General features: G+C 42.2%; 1 protein-coding gene, 1 non-coding gene and 1 pseudogene across 7 annotated transcripts in view; 2 read left to right on the top strand and 1 right to left on the bottom strand.

Moving 5' to 3' along the window:
* The first annotated feature begins 5,156 nt into the window (after positions 1–5,156).
* Positions 5,157–8,191, top strand: LOC110487765 (annotated as a pseudogene).
* A 2,376-nt stretch (positions 8,192–10,567) lies between these two features.
* trnaa-agc lies at positions 10,568–10,640 on the bottom strand. Its single transcript has one exon. It is a non-coding gene; the product is annotated as a tRNA-Ala (tRNA).
* The window catches only part of LOC110489093 (bromodomain-containing protein 8), a 32,261-nt gene continuing 25,402 nt past the window's right edge, over positions 10,613–17,471 (top strand). For 3 of the 6 annotated variants that reach the window (XM_021561664.2, XM_021561668.2, XM_021561667.2), the window contains exons 1-8: positions 10,613–10,761; positions 14,564–14,660; positions 14,789–14,858; positions 16,140–16,189; positions 16,314–16,436; positions 16,653–16,733; positions 16,910–16,974; positions 17,090–17,250. In XM_021561664.2, coding sequence (XP_021417339.2) covers positions 10,743–10,761; positions 14,564–14,660; positions 14,789–14,858; positions 16,140–16,189; positions 16,314–16,436; positions 16,653–16,733; positions 16,910–16,974; positions 17,090–17,250 — 666 coding nt within the window. In that variant the 5' untranslated portion in view covers positions 10,613–10,742. Of the gene's footprint in view, positions 10,762–11,398; positions 11,569–11,957; positions 12,064–14,563; positions 14,661–14,788; positions 14,859–16,139; positions 16,190–16,313; positions 16,437–16,652; positions 16,734–16,909; positions 16,975–17,089; positions 17,251–17,471 lie in introns of those variants that run through there. The other 3 variants (XM_021561665.2, XM_036943186.1, XM_021561666.2) reach the window with 3 other exon arrangements.

Genomic DNA, 17,471 nt, shown 5'->3' on the forward strand with positions numbered 1-17,471 from the left:
GATGGCAACACCGTCCTTCTGATGGTAGTGGATCGGTTTTCCAAGGCCACCCATTTCATCCTTCTCCCCAAACTACCCTCTGCCAAAGAGACGACCCAGCTCATGGCGCAGCACATCTTCAGGATCCACGGACTCCCGGTGGACTTAGTCTCAGACCGGGGTCCTCAGTTCTCCTCTCAGTTCTGGAAGGCGTTCTGCACCCTTATTGGGTTGTCGGCCAGCCTGTCCTCCAGATTCAATCCCCAATCCACCGGCCAGTTGGCGAGAGCAAACCAAGACCTGGAAACAATCTTAAGATGCCTCGTCTCGACCAACCCCACTACCTGGAGCCGACAACTGGTCTGGGTGGAGTATGCCCAGGAAACAGTCTTCCCTTTTCGGCCACTGTACTCTCCCCTTTCGAGTGCTCCCTGGGGTATCAGCCTCCGCTCTTCCCAGAATAAGAGCAGGAAGTCAACATACCCTCGGCCCAGATGTTCATCCACCACTGTCAGCGTACCTGGAGAAGAGCCCGGGCGGCGCTTCTCAAGACCAACTCCAGGTATCATCGACAAGAGGACCACCACCGGACTCCAGCTCCTTGCTATCGCATTGGGCGGAAGCTATCCACACGGGACCTGCTCCTTCGGGTGGAGTCCTGCAAACTTTCCCAAAGTTTCATTTGCCCTTTCCCCATCTCTAGAGTCCTTAGTTCCACTGCTGTTCATCTTTTGTTACCCCGTACCCTCTATATTCATCCTCCGCCCAGTGTCATTGAAGGCCATCCGGCATAGTAAGACGGCTGCTGAATGTTTGACCGCAGGGCAGGGGTTTCCAGTACTTGGTTGACTGGGAGGGTTATGGTCCGGAGGAGAGGTGCTGGGTCCCCGCTAGAGACTACCTGGACCCAGCCCTCATTGCCGACTTCCACCGTCGGCACCCAGGTCAACCAGGTATGCGCCCTGGTAGGATGCCAGGTGGCGCCCCTGGAGGGGGTGGGGGTACTGTCACACCCTTGTCTGTTTCACCTGTCCTTGTGCTTGTCTCCACCCCCTCCAGGTGTCACCCATATTTCGCCATTATCCCCTGGGTATATATACAGTGCCTTGCGAAAGTATTCAGCCCCCTTGAACTTTGCGACCTTTTGCCACATTTCAGGCTTCAAACATAAAGATATAAAACTGTATTTTTTTGTGAAGAATCAACAACAAGTGGGACACAATCATGAAGTGGAACGACATTTATTGGATATTTCAAACTTTTTTAACAAATCAAAAACTGAAAAATTGGGCGTGCAAAATTATTCAGCCCCTTTACATTCAGTGCAGCAAACTCTCTCCAGAAGTTCAGTGAGGATCTCTGAATGATCCAATGTTGACCTAAATGACTAATGATGATAAATACAATCCACCTGTGTGTAATCAAGTCTCCGTATAAATGCACCTGCACTGTGAACACACCAGGCAGGTCCGAGATACTGTTGTGAAGAAGTTTAAAGCCGGATTTGGATACAAAAAGATTTCCCAAGCTTTAAACATCCCAAGGAGCACTGTGCAAGCAATAATATTGAAATGGAAGGAGTATCAGACCACTGCAAATCTACCAAGACCTGGCCGTCCCTCTAAACTTTCAGCTCATACAAGGAGAAGACTGATCAGAGATGCAGCCAAGAGGCCCATGATCACTCTGGATGAACTGCAGAGATCAACAGCTGAGGTGGTGGGAGACTCTGTCCATAGGACAACAATCAGTCGTATATTGCACAAATCTGGCCTTTATGGAAGAGTGGCAAGAAGAAAGCCATTTCTTAAAGATATCCATAAAAACTGTTGTTTAAAGTTTGCCACAAGCCACCTGGGAGACACACCAAACATGTGGAAGAAGGTGCTCTGGTCAGATTAAACCAAAATTGAACTTTTTGGCAACAATGCAAAACAAGACAAACTGGCACAGACAGACAGAAAACACAGGTACAGTACTTGCTTACTATTGTTTGTACAGATGAACGTGGTACCTTCAGGCGTTTGGAAACTGCTCCCAAGGATGAACCAGACTTGTGGAGGTCTACAATGTTTTTCTGAGGTCTTGGCTAATTTCTTTAGATTTTCCTTGAAATAAAGATAGGCCTTGAAATAAATCCAAAGGTACACCTCCAATTGACTCAAATTATGTAAATTAGCCTATCAGAAGCTTCTAAAGCCATGACATTATTTTCTGGAATTTTCCAAGCTGTTTAAAGGCACAGTCAACTTAGTGTATGTAAACTTCTGACCCACTGGAATTGTGATACAGTGAATTATAAGTGAAATAATCTGTCTGTAAACAATTGTTGGACAAACTACTTGTGTCATGCACAAAACCGACTTGCCAAGATTATAGTTTGTTGCCAAGAAATCTGTGGAGTGATTGAAAAACAAGTTTTAATGACTCCAACCTAAGTGTATGTAAACTTCCGACTTCAACTGTATGTATTTGGTTTAGACACTGTATTCCTGAAGAAACACAAATATTGTCTGATTGCCCCTATTGTACATCTGTTTTAAAATCCGGTGACCCAACACTAGTGGAAAATAACTGACCAATAAGCATTATTCCAGTGCTATCAAAAGTAGCTGAAAGATGTGTGGCTGATCATCTGACTGATCACCTGAATCAAGAAAACTCCATACATTAAATGCAATTTGGATTCAGAACTAACCATTCTACCGAAACAGCCAAATGTTATTTTCTGGAGTGCATTACATCTAAAACTGGACATAGGTGGTGAAGTTGGTGCAGTCTTGTTGGATCTTAAAAAGGCCTTTGATACTGTGAATCATAAGGTCCTCCTATCCAAACTATCCTCCCTTAATGTATCCACTGAAGTAATTAGTTGGATGTATTCCTATCTGGCAAACAGAAGTCAAAGGGTTTGTCTGGGCGACACTCAGTCAGACTCTCTTTACTATAATATTGGGGTCCCACAAGGGTCAATATTAGGGCCCATTCTGTTTACCATCTATATAAATTATCTCCAACTAGCTTGCTCAAGGAAAGAACCTCCAGGATAACAAGGACAGTAACTAGAGGGGATTGCGTTGTCCCTTTTCGACACAGTAAATTTGGTCAATTGTCCTTTGTTAGAGCTACAATATACTTGAATGCAATGGGCATACATAACCCATAGTATTTACTGCCTATGCACACTAGGTAAGACCTGTGCGGACCACCCCCTGTGTTTTGGTTAGCGCACCAGGTGGTGCTAAGTTAGGTAAGTAGTGGGTAGTCAGATAAGGTAGGAGAGGGTAGGTTAGGTAAGTAGTGGGTAGTCAGGTTAGATAGGAGAGGGTAGGTTAGGTAAGTAGTGGGTAGGCAGGTAAGGTAGGAGAGGGTAGGTTAGGTAAGTAGTGGGTAGGCAGGTAAGGTAGGAGAGGGTAGGTTAGGTAAGTATTGGGTAGGCAGGTAAGGTAGGAGAGGGTAGGTTAGATAAGTAGTGGGTAGGCAGGTAAGGTAGGAGAGGGTAGGTTAGGTAAGTAGTGGGTAGTAAGGTAAGGTAGGAGAGGGTAGGTTAGATAAGTAGTGGATAGGCAGGTAAGGTAGGAGAGGGTAGGTTAGGTAAGTAGTGGGTAGGCAGGTAAGGTAGGAGAGGGTAGGTTAGATAAGTAGTGGGTAGTCAGGTAAGCTAGGAGAGGGGGCTTTGACATTTACTTTCTTTGCTTTGGTTCCATCCAGCCCCTTTTCCCCATATTACCGTATGAAGGAATAAATAAATTCCCAGTAAACGGTATATTCTCTGCCTTTGTCATCCTTACCCGCACCTACAGTCCCTACCTGTTTCACTCCACGGGGAGTTGTTGTAGCAGGGTGTTGCGTACCCTCTGCAAGAGGCGTACGTAACTCCCTTGGACTTGAGAAGCTGCACTGCTTATTGTACTTTTAAATTGAAAACATGGCTCAAATCTATTCAAAACTGTACACAATTTATCTGTGGTTCCTCATATGTAAGACGACAGTTGAAGATAGTGTTTTTTTTTATACGAATAAGTTGTTGTTGTTAGAATTATATATTATTGGATGTAATGTATTTTGTATTGTTTTAGTGAGTATTTGTATAGTGGCTGTGTAAAGGCCCTTACCTGCCCAGGGACTACGGGTGCAAATTAGTTTTTGGCTAGCCCCTGCACATTTACATGAATGTTGCATTATTGTAATATTGATGTTGATTCATGTGCATTGTTCCCCTATAAATAAATACATCAAATATATAGGGTTCACAGCATTAAAATCAGAAAGGGAATTAACGAGTAGCTCCTGAAAACAGTTTGGGCTAAAAGCATTGAAGTGGTACCACCAACATAGACTCATAAATACCAGACTGATTCACGCTGTGTAAAAGGCTTTAATGTAAGCTTGCAGGATCAGGTGGCTTTGCGAGGCTACCACCAACATTCAACCGTCTATCTGTAAGCCAGTAGTCAGTGACCTGCTGGTGGCAATAAAAGATGAATGTTCATGATCTGAAAATGACAATCGACCATAAAAGTATTCTTCTTCTGACCTTTCGGTCACCAACAACATTTCCTCACAGAAAGATACAATTTAGAACTGGATTGCTGTTACACTGTGATTTGTGCAACCTGTGTAATGTCATGTGACCTGTTTGAATCCTCTAGTGTTGGGTTCCACCTCGCCATCACATTTATGTTAATATGTAAATTAATATTCATATATGGCTGTATAAAAGTCTTCCTAAAGCTCAGAGAGTGCTAGAACAGAAACAGTGGACACTGATGCTTGTCAGTCAGCTGGGTAGGACAGGGACACTTTAGGGTTGGACTGCATATTTAAAAATTCAATCGCTAGAATTCAACTAACTGTTTTTTCTAACCTCTATCGTATTCAATATTTCTGTTTAAGGTTTGAACTTGAGGCTGAAAATCTTTGAACTATATTGATGGTGAGACTGACTTAAATCAAATAATTGTATTTTCTTGAAGATGTTATGTGTGAATTAAATTGAAAGGTAGAGGTTTTGTTTGAAACTTTAAATCACCTTTCTCTCTCTGTCGCTCTCTCTCACTATTTCTCCTCTCTCTCCCCCTCTCTCTCTCTTTCTCCTCTCTCTCTACGGCTCACATGTTGGCAGTGTTACTTCTGGCTGTTGCAGCAGTCCACTCTGCCCCTCGATGTGATATCAACCCGGATGCAGACTAATGAATGAAGTCTACAACATCTCGCAAGCAAGTGGCGTCTACCCCATCTACCCCTTTTTGACACCTGTTCAAGTGTACTGTGACATGAACACAGATGGAGGCAAGTGGACTGTGAGTATCATAGTACTATGTTGGGCTCTTATTAACATTTCTTACAGACCATGTGAACAGTTGCTAAACATCTCTGTCTGTCTGTCTGTCTGTCTGTCTCACTCTCTCTCAGGTAATCCAGAGGAGGATAGATGGATCTCTGAACTTCTACAGACCCTGGAACCAGTACAAAGTTGGTTTTGGAAACCCAGAGGGAGAATACTGGCTAGGTGAGAATTTACTTTAGCAAAAAAATAAGAAAAGAATACCCCAAAATAAGTTGAAACAAGTAGAGTATACAAATGATAACTTTGTATACTGTAATCTGCAATCTGATCTAGCGTTGTCTCTTCAGGACTGGAGAACATCCACCTTCTCACTAAGAGGAGGAAGTATGAGCTGAGGGTAGACATGGGAGGACTTTGAAGGAAACCGTGTGTTTGCCATGTACTCTTCCTTCTTTTTGGACTCTGAGGCAGACGGATACAAGCTACATGTCACTGGATTCACCAACGGAGGAGCAGGTGAGTGAGAGACAACATTTGTTGTTTTTGCCTTGTCGGTGATACCATTTTCAAAGAGGAACACAAGTCATTCACAAAATGTGCTCTGGCTTCACAGCTGTCTGAGAACAAATGCTGTGTTTTTGTCCTATAAACGTCAGAGCACTTTAAAGGGTAATTGTCCTGAAAAAAAATGTGTGCTTACTTCAGTTGTCACTCATCCTTAAATTGTCAACTTCACATTAATCATCTCCAGCACCACCCCAACATCAAAGTGTGAAAACAGCACTTTACTATGTGTTGTAGTCAGAAGGATAGAGGAAAATAGGCTATGTTTTCGATTGTGTCATTGGAAAAACTTTTAACATCATCTGGTGTGTATCGTGTGATTTTCACCAACTATGAGTTGGTAAATGTTACTTTACTAACCTTTGCCTGCTCAGAGTTGGTTAAAAATCACATAATGTTAACCACATGATCATCCAGAAACACTTTTGACATCATCTGGTGTGCATCCGCCCTTTTAAAAACATTTTTTTTTATACATACATGTATGTTGGTGTTGGGGTGGTGCTGGAAATTATGAATATGAGGTTGAAAAGTGGTGACATTTTCTATAAGTATTTTGTATGCAATTGGAAATGTATGGAAGTTTAAATTGTTAGAGGCCAGTGTTGGAAAATGTAGGAGAATGTAATAGTAGTAGTGACTGTGTTGGAAAATGTAGGAGAATGTAATAGTAGTAGTGACTGAGTTGGAACTAGTGGTGGGCCTGTAGTGGGATAACTGTAGAAGTTGTGACGGCAGTAGTGGTGTATGTTGTAACTGTAGCCTAGTAGTAGTAGTAGTAGTAGTAGTAGTAAGCAGCCCAGAAGTAGTAGTAGTGGTAGTAGTAGTAGTAGTAGTAGTAGTAGTAAGCAGCCCAGAAGTAGTAGTAGTAGTAGTAGTAGTAAGCAGCCCAGAAGTAGTAATAGTAGTAGTAGTAGTAGTAGTAGTAAGCAGCCCAGAAGTAGTAATAGTAGTAGTAGTAGTAGTAGTAGTAGTAGTAGTAAGCAGCCCAGAAGTAGTAGTAGTAGTAGTAGTAGTAGTAGTAGTGGTAGTGGTAGTAGTAGTAGTAGTAAGCATCCCAGAAGTAGTAGTAGTAGTAATAGTAGTAGTAGTAGTAGTAGTAAGCAGCCCAGAAGTAGTAGTAGTAGTAGTGGTAGTAGTAGTAAGCATTCCAGAAGTAGTAGTAGTAGTAGTAGTAGTAATAGTAGTAGTAGTAGTAGTAGTAGTAGTAGTAGTAGTGGTAATAGTAGTAGTAGTGGTAGTAGTAGTAGTAGTAAGCAGCCCAGAAGTAGTAGCAGTTGTAGTAGTAGTAGTAGTAGTAGTAGTAGTAATAGTAGTAGTAGTAGTAGTGGTAGTAGTAGTAGTAGTAAGCAGCCCAGAAGTAGTAGTAGTAGTAGTAGTAGTAGTAGTAATAGTAGTAGTAGTAGTAGTAAGCAGCCCAGAAGTAGTAGAGTAGTAGTAGTAACAGTACATTGCAGTAGTAATAGTGGCTGTTTTAGATAGGTAGGTCTATAGTGAGGTAATTAAATGGCTTAGCTATGGTAAGTTGGGTCGCTATTGTAGAGTTTTTAGAAAATGCAAACACTCTAAATATACAATTTTTTCTGTTTCCAAGGTGACTCACTGGCCTATCATAGCGGGTTGATGTTCAGCACCTTCGACAAAGACCAGGACACTTGGTCTGACAACTGTGCAGCTACTTACTATGGGGCATGTTGGTATGGTTCTTGTCACTACGCTAACATCAATGGAGAGTACCTATGGGGAACCACCAAACATTACACTACAAGTGTCAATTGGAATCACTGGAAAGGTTATCATTATTCTCTGAAAGCTGTCTCTATGAAGATTAGACCAGTGCCTTAGACCAGTGGGGTAGCTACATTTGATAAACAGACACATATAACTCTTTATTTACTGGTTGATTACCATTTTGAACAGTAAGCCTGCTAAATCATTGATCCAACTTTCTGGAACAGCCCCCAGTGTAGAGAAGCTGCAGCCAGCAGGGTCACCCAATGTGTATAGCAGGGGCTTGGTAATACTACTCTGACATTATGTTGTTAATCAGACAATCAGAGCCCCCTGTACCAGATTAGAGTGAAATGTGGGATATCAGGGCTGTTCAGTGTTATATACACTGTCTGTTATGTATGCTATGAGTGTTTCTAATCTGACCAGATTTAATTAATGTTGTTATGTTTATCAACTGTCACAAACATTGGACTCGCTCCAGGCCTACTACCTTCTAGACACCTGCCAGATCTCACAACGCCTGGATATAAATTTCATATACTGTAGCGACCCTGTGCCTGATGCTAGTACAGTAGTTGAACAGTAGTTGATGCAATGCAATGACTGCAATGTAATCAGCCTGGAATGAGGCCAATGTTACAATATAAGGTATGCAGTGTATGTGTGTGTGTGGTAGCAAAGGGCATTATGTTTAACATTCGTAGGCCTGGTATTAAGCCTAGTCCTGGACAATAATGCACTTTCAATGACCATGTTCCATTGATAATTATTGTTTGTCCAGGATTTGGCTTAAATCTGGGTCTGGGAAACCATCGCTTAGTGCATAAATGTGTTGTTCTCCTTTTATGGCTGCTATGAGCTCACGTCACTTTGCTACGATAAGATTGAATGAGTCCTGAAAATGATATCTGTTAATATAGATAAAACAATCCAAACTGTGAACTTTTACTGAGTTGAGAACAGATGTGCTGATACTTTCTACGAAGCACACACACACATCATGCTTCATAACTGCATTTGAAATGCCTTTTGATACACTTATGATGCATTATAACACTTGCTTTAAGCTGTCATATTCATGGTAGTGACTAACTGGAGTCATAAGAACCAATCAAATAATTGCTACTGATGGCACCAAGTCATATTATATCAGAATGCCATGATAGCATCTGACCACTAGAGTCTGCTATTGCACTTCAGCAGAGCAAGATCAGCAGGAAACCATGTACAGTACCTATAGGTAAAAATGTGACAGAAAAGTCTAAACAGGATCCTTGGGTCGTTAAACTCTGAAGTCACCCCATGGAAGTTTAAAAACGGTTAGGGTTGGATAAGGCCAATGGACCCATTTTTCTAGCAAAAAATAAATAAATTCAATATTTTTTGGTGGGGAGGCTTGCCTGTTTTGCATGTATTTTGGCATTAAAACAAGTCACATATCTGTTTGCTAACAATGTAAAAAAATATATATATATCATTGAGTTAAAAAAGACAAACATGGTCTCTTTTTTGTTTTCATGAGTAAGGCAGCTCCAAAATGCAGGTGTTTAAGCCTAGCTCAGTGATTTCTGTGGTGGTGGGACAAGTCAGCAGAAAATCGGAGCATTGCACCGTGATTGGCTTAGTGTTCTGTCACTCATGGAGAAACTACATCACCCGTCCTTAGTAAAGGTAGACATAAAAATTCAAGCCCTTTAGGTCCTGCCATAGATTTACATTAGAAGTGCCCTTCCAAGAAGGCTCAATGTCATTGGCCACAGATAAAATTACGTCAAATCACGTTATACAGTGGGGAGAACAAGTATTTGATACACTGCCGATTTTGCAGGTTTTCCTACTCACAATGCATGTAGAGGTCTGTAATTTTTATCATAGGTACACTTCAACTGTGAGAGACGGAATCTAAAACAAAAATCCAGAAAATCACATTGTATGATTTTTAAGTAATTCATTTGCTGGGCCAATTGTGCGCCGCCCTATGGGACTCCCAATCACAGCCAGATGTGACACAGCTTGGATTCAAACCAAGGACCGCAGTGATGCCTCTTGCACTGAAATGCAGTGCCTTAGACCACTGTGCCACTCGGGAGCTCATTGCTGTGATTATTCCTATAGGTGAGCTGATCTGATCATGATTCATGAGTAATGTTGGCCACCAATATGGAAAGTCCATATTGATATCAGTTTCATACTTTTTTAATTTGATATCGATATCATATCGGAATATAAAAACATGTGTAGGCGTACTTGCTGTTTACCCCTTTTGTTTCAGTGTCATGAATTTTAAAATGCGTTTCATCTTCCTAATGAGCCACCATAACATTGTTGTTGTGTTTTCCTTATTAGCCACCGTATTTCGCTTGTCGTCATTTTGATGAGAGATCAAATTTAGCACACAAAAAACTAGCTAGATCGCAGCTGTATGGATAAACCAAATATCCTTTCAGCAGTCACATTATAGATACACACGGTGAGGCAGGGCTTAACGTGACCATGCCCCGGAGTAGGACACATCCGTAGGATACTCCCGTTACTCCTATGATAAATGTCCTACTTTACTCATAACCCGACACAAAGGCTGTTTTTTTTTATCATACATTTGACATGCTTCCATGTCGTCTTAATCAACAAACTACATCATACCTAAAAACATTTTACATACTGTACTTTAGGATGATTTGGACATGATGGGCGAAAAAGGTCACAAAAGTCCAGTGGTGTAAAGTAGTGTATACTTTGACTTTTGATACTTAAGTACATTTTAGCAATTCCATGTACTTTTAATAGTTTATTATTATTTTAAAAGTATATTTCAAACCAAATACTTTTAGACTTTTACTCAAGTAGTATTTTACTTGAGTAATTTTCTATTAGGGTATCTTTACTTTTACTCAAGTTTGACAATTGAGTACTTTTTCCAACACTGCAAAAGTTACAAAAATAGAACTGCAGCAACACCCATTTCTAACATACCACACATATCACAAGCAATTCAAAGAATGGAGGATGCGGGCATCGATCCCGCTACCTCTCGCATGCTAAGCGAGCGCTCTACCATTTGAGCTAATCCCCCTGTATTAAGGAGAGGGTATGTGATTTCTTGGTATGTCATCGTCAGCGCATGAAATGATTCCGGCGGAAGTTTAGTGGCGAGGCCCCGTCGAAAAAGAAAGAAATGGCGAGTGGAGTCGGGAGTGAGTATTATTTGTTATTGTTTGCTTGCTTGCAAATGCAGCTACAACATACACATACATTTCAAATGTAATCTACAATATGTTTGTAGCTAGCTGGCTTTATACATTATATTTGTCTAGTTAGCCTTCCTGGGTTTTGTTAGCGCCGGGCAAGCTAGCTAGCTAAATTCCTAGCCGAATATGGTAAACAACAAAAACAAATATTGGGTTAGATTACCTAGCTAGCTAAGTGGTGATGTTATGCTTTTCTAGTTAGCTAGATTGGACATTTCTTTGCATTAACAAGATTGTAGCTTTCTTTGCATTAACAAGATTGTAGCTTGCTGTTTAGCTAACTATAGTTAGGTCAGAGCTCAAATCTAGGCTAAGGTTGGTTCCCCCATCACCCCTGCGCAGCGACCTGTCAAATCCAGGGATGCAAACTAGTCACATTTCGGCGAAATTCACCGTTTTGAATCCAAGATGGGTGACTTACGTAATTCGTGTAGATCCGATGAGAAAAGTTTTTTTGGGGGGGGTTGGATCACTACTGGCTGTAAGTGCACGAGTGATGCGCGTTTGTAGCAATACTGGCTGTATCCAAGGCTCAGCCAATCGTTCACATAACAACAGAATGCAGCGCAGCACGCGGCTGAAGAGAGAAGAGACAGCATCCGCGCGCGCTCTGTCAAGGCAGCTTGCCAGTTACAGCAGCTCGTCCCCTGAACGATAACGAAGCGGTAACGTTAAGCTTGACCACGGAGAAGGCGATGAAGCGTACTTCATGAGCTGTAACTGAAAAACTACTGGCATTTTGGAAAGTTTGAGGTGAGGGAGAAAGTGTGGTAGAACAACTATTAGCGTTGTATCTTGCTAGCTGGATCGAATTCTCCATTAGCTAGCCATAAAAATGTTGAGCAACATTATCCAATTTATCTGATCAAATAATGTAGTTTATGGTGTGAAAATGTGCTTGCTAAAAGTCGGACAGCTAACGTTAGCTAGCTAACTTTACAACATCAGATTAACTAACATTAGTAACCTAACCAATTCGCTATAGTGTTAACTGGTATACGACTCCTTGCCGTTCCTCAAATTATAACGCGTTAGTTGCTTACTGGCACCCTGGCAATCTGTGTGAAACGTTAACTAGCAAAGGAACGAACCACTATCTGTTAACTAATGTTTTCCCATTACTGTATGTGATTAATTTTCAGAATGAGAGAATTAGGTGAAAATTAGTCGTTGGTTGTTAAACAAGTGGATTCAGGGATCAAGTGTAGTTGGAGCTGGGCCTGGCTTATGCTGAATGCCACTACAGAGGTGAAAGGAACACCACACACTTTCTCTCTTTCTCACTTTTGCTGGTACATTGTAGAGCAGATGTCCACAGACAGAAAGTGTCTAATGTATTAATGTGCAGTGTAGCCCAAAAATATTGCGTTTGTTGTGTTGTGTTGAACTTGACAGTAACGCGTGTGTGTGTGTGTGTGTGTGTGTGTGTGTGTGAGTGAGGGGGGGATTATACTTAGTTTTACTCAGTGAATGTTATTTTTGCACACGTGTAGCCTTGTGCATTTGATTTGTGTCTATAGTGGCCACTATAATAGAGCAAATATAGAATGCCAGTTTGTTTCATTCTATTTCTACTTTAAGATGTTTTTTTCCCCAAGTGCAATATTTATGTGTGTGGTCACAAGCGTTCTATTATAAAGGCTGTCATGGCTAACTGCAATATTAGTGTATTGGTTTTTCTCAAGACTTGAGTGTCATTTGCAGTAAAGTCTAGGCAACAAATAATATTGGATTGCTTCCTTTACATTTTTAGCTCTGAGTTATGTTCACATTAACCACTTTTTATTTTACACACAGAGACTGATCATGTAGATCACATTCTTTGTTGTTTAATTAGTTAAAACCTCCATTTCCCCCTAGCAGGGATTTTTTTGCATGTTTCAATGCAAAAAAAAAGTGTAACCTTTTTGGGCCCTCAGCAGTTTGCATCCCTGGTCAAATCGAAGTTAGCCTAATAATAGACTAAAGGAGCATAATGTTACTCCTTGTAGTCCAAGGACCTTTCATGTTCTATTTAGAGGCGAATTGGCTCTGGCAGCCAAATACTCCATCTAAACGTTAGGCGTAGCTCTTGATCATGACTCTCGGTAATGAGTCATTGGACAAAGGAGTCTTCTGTAAGGGGAAGTTTTGTTAAGAGCAGGACGCTCGGTCTGAACATTAACATGAATCGATTCTCAATTGCGGTACAGTTCTAGAAACATGAATCCTTCTCCTTTCATATCACATCAAAATAATTTCACAAATACACACTTACTGTTTTAGCACAGTTGCAGTCGACAGTATTTGTCAGTGACCACACGTTTGTGGCGTCCGTCTTCCGTTTACACACAGGTGTTTGTAGACGCAAATAGGTAATTAGCACAGGTAGTCAGTCGACTGTCCTCCGTCTGTTTTCTGTAAACTAGCGCTGTAACAGGGACATATGGCAGTGTGTGAAACCAAACACTATAAAGGTGTGTTGTAATTTAACCTTTTGGTTTTAGAAAAAAGAATAGCTGATATGAAAGATACGTTCCTTATGTTTCCAAAACCGTACCTCAAGCGATGCGTGTTTATTTTATTTATTAATCTAGGCAAGTCAGTTAAGAACAAATTCTTATATTCAATGACAGCCTAGGAACAGTGGGTTAACATCCTTGTTCAGGGGCAGAACAACAGATTTGTACCTTGTCAGCTCGGGGATTTGATCTTGCAACCTTTCGGTCCAACGCTCTAACACTAGGATACCTAGGGGATAATACGCTAATGTCGCCAAATCAGCCAGTAGATGGTATGGGCATACTTGTCTAGAACACATCCATCTGTTGATATCGTCATGACAAAGTATATATTTCACTGAGCATATCTAAATCTCAACAGTGTACCGAATTATTCATCTCTGTTTCTCCTTCCAAGTACCATGTGGCACTGCACCATGTGTGTCTGTTGAAAACAGAGATATTACAGAAAGGATGAGGGAGGTATCCCAATGGGCAATAAATGGAGAAACGCCCCACCCAACTGACTGTCGACCCATCGCATTCACGTTGTCCTAATGCTGCATGCGGTTTCTAAACTAACCGTCACGCAATCCCTTCTCAAAGTCAAAAAGTCAAAAGTACGTAATGTTACAATTCCAAAGCTATACGATACTACAGAGAACACGTTAATTATCACACATCTTGGAAAAGATTTGCAATGTTGTACTTCTTGTTTGCGAAATTCATGCCAAGGTTCCGTTTTTGAGCAGGCGCCCGATTGATTCCCATTCACTACTTGAAGGAGAGCTCTCCTTGTCCCAGAATGCAAAGCTTGGTCAATTGACGATGCACTGTCAACATACACAATGGCCGTTAATACGATTCAAATAGTTCCCCATCTCCTCAAAGGTATCTCTGTGTGAAAGAAACGTGCCCTGGGCAGATACGAACTGCAAGTTGAACTTATGTGAGAGAGACTCTTACATTTATATCACAGTTTGTTTAGCCGATTGCTAGCTAGCTACTTCACGTGCGTGTATTGTTGTGTGTAGCTATGTTTTCTAGCTACCTAACTAGCTAGCCAGCCCAGAGAGACAGCATTGTATTGTGGGTTTTAGGATTCAGTTTTATATCTTTATGTTTGAAGCCTGAAATGTGGCAAAAGGTCGCAAAGTTCAAGGGGGCCGAATACTTTCGCAAGGCACTGTAGTTAGCATCTATGTATGGGCTATTGCTAACCTACCTCTTCCAATCTTCAGCATTTCCTTATCTCTGTCTTTATGTAGAACACAAGATGCTGTCCGTTGGCCCGACGGAACCGTGGTCATTGAGGGAGAAACTATGCCTAGCCTCCTCTGTTATGAGAAGCGGAGACCAAAACTGGTAAACAAACACACACTACCAACTTTTTCCCATCTGTCATCTACATGTTTTTCTTTCTCTAGTGTGCATTGTAAACTTTTCTACATGGTCATTTGTGTACACTACTTGATTGTCCTCCTGCCTTTCAGGGTGTCTGTCAGCAGAGCCATCAAGCCTTTCTCAGAGCAAGGCCGCCCTCCAGACTGGTTTTCTCAGAAGGTATGAGACAGACACGCTGTGACACAACAATTAATCTCTGTCATGATGAACAATGTTAAAAGGTCAGCTACTATATATGAGCACATGACCAAAAGCATGTAGACACCTGCTAGTCGAAGGTCTCATTCTAAAATCATATGCATTAAGATGGAGTTGGTCCCCCATTTGCTGCTATAACAACCTCCACTCTTCTGGGAAGGCTTTCTACTAGACGTTAGAACATGTGGGGACGTTCTTCCATGAGCATTAGTGAGGTCGGGCGCTGATGTAGGCCTGTCTCGAAGTCGGCGTTCCAATTCATCCTAAAGGTGTTTGATGGGGTTGAGGTCAGGGCTCTGTGCAGGCCAGTCAAGTTCTTCCACACCGATCTCGAGAAACCATTTCTGTATGGACCTCGCTTTGTGCACAAGGGAATTTTCATGCTAAAACAGAATCGTCTAGAATGTCATTTTATTCTGTAGCGTTAACATTTCCCTTCACTGAAACTAAGGGGCCTAGCCCGAACCATGAAAAACAGCCCCAGACCATTATTCCTCCTCCGCCAAACTTTACAGTTGTCACTATGCATTCGGCAGGTAGCGTTCTCCTGGTATCCACCAAACCCAGATTCGTCCGTCGGACTGCCAGATGATGAAGCATGACTAATCACTCCAGAGAACACTTTTCCACTGCTCCAAAGTCTAATGGTGCCGAGCTTTAAACCACTCCCAGCCGACGCTTGGCATTGCACATGGTGATCTTAGGCTTGTGTGCGCCTGATCGGCCATGGAAACCCATTTCATGAAGCTCCCGACCAACAGTTATTGTGCTGACGTTGTTTCCAGAGGCAGTTTGGAACTCAGTAGTGAGTTTTGCAACCGAGGACAGACTATTTTTACACACTACACGCTTCAGCACTCGGCAGTCCCATTCTGTGAGCTTGTGTGGCCTACCACTTTGCGGTTGAGCTGTTGTGGCTCCTAGACGTTTCCAATTCATAATAACAGCACTTACAGTTGTTCGTGGCAGCTCGAGTGGGGCAGAAATTTGACAAACTGACTTGTTGGAAAGGTGGCATCCAATGACGGTGCCACTTTGAAAGTCACTGAGCTCTTCAGGAAGGCCATTCTACTGCCAATGTTTGTCTATGGAGGTTGCATGGCCGTGTACTCAATTTTATACACCTGTCAGCAACTGGTGTGGCTGAAATAGCCAAATCCACTAATTTGGAGGGGTGTCCACATACATTTATGTGTATATATAATGTATATAACTTGCTGTCTGTGTCTCTGACCCCCACAGCACTGTGCCTCTCAGTACTCTGAGCTGCTGGAGACCACAGAGGCTCCAAAGTGAGTACACAAACACACACATGCACTTTATTGGAGTATTCTGTTGCGTAGGCAGCTCTCCAGCTGTCACCAGAGCAGTTCCCACATAGTGTAATCATGTGTCTAATGTACATTGCTGTTTCAGGCGTAAGCGTGGGGAAAAGGGTGAGGTGGTGGAGACCATCGAGGATGTAATCGTTCGAAGACTTACTGCCGAGAGGATAGAGGAGCTGAAGAAACTACTGAGAGACACACAGGACAAATACAGGTCAAGACATATGGGCACTCTTGCTCACACACCCATTCAATCTCTCACTCTGTCTTTCTGTCTCTCTCTTTTATTATTTCTCTCACATTACACACACACACACTCATGCACTCTCCCGCTCTCACACATTAAACCCATCGCGCTCAATGCATAGCCAATGTTTCTGTTCAAAGCCATTGTACATGACAATGTGACCTCTACTTCCTGCTCTGACAGGAAGCTGAAGAAGGAGGTGGATCTGATCCAGACCGGACATCTGGACTCCCGGCTGGAGGATCTGTGGACAGAAGTATCACAGTAAGAAACCGGTCTGTCTGTCTACCTGTCTGTCTCTCGATTTGTGTCTGCATGTCTGTCTGTCCACCAGTGTCTTTGTGTTTATTTGTTGTATACACTACATTGTGATTCAGAGTGTACATTCTGTACCAGATTTAGCAGTGAAGATTGTGTTTTAAAATGGTTTTGTTTGGAAGGAAAAAGAAGCAGGATGAGGATGAGGCAGATCTTAAGAGGAAGACCACAGATACAGCCTATCAGGGTAAGCTTTGGCCTAATAGTAATAATAATCATCCAAATGTTTGGGCACCACTGATTGGACCAATGATTAAGCTCAGGAACTACTAGTGATAACAACCCGTACTCTCTGATCTCAGCTCGCCAAGCGGTTAAGAACACACCCAAGCGGGTGCCCAGTGTCACTGTACGCTCCCCTCTGGGTGCCAGTCCCACGAGCATGGAGGCACAGACAGATACCCCCACACCCCCAACAGACACAGCCATGCCCCAGGCAGAGGAGACCTCTGGCACTACTGTGGTAAGGGAAGGACCCAAGTACTGGTCATCATATGCCTGCTTTGTTTAGCTTTTTGTCTTCAACAGTTGTTGATGTGTGTATTGGTAGCAAATGACAAGTGACTTGCGTATTCTGTATTCAAGCACTGCCTTGCACATCCATCAGCATGCACGAAATGGGTCAAATACGGTCTAAGATAAATTCTATCAGTATTGGAAGGAATACAGTGGAAGTGCTGTGGT

This window comes from Oncorhynchus mykiss, chromosome 14 (genome assembly GCF_013265735.2).
Source record: "Oncorhynchus mykiss isolate Arlee chromosome 14, USDA_OmykA_1.1, whole genome shotgun sequence".
Taxonomy (NCBI): Eukaryota; Metazoa; Chordata; class Actinopteri; order Salmoniformes; family Salmonidae; genus Oncorhynchus; species Oncorhynchus mykiss.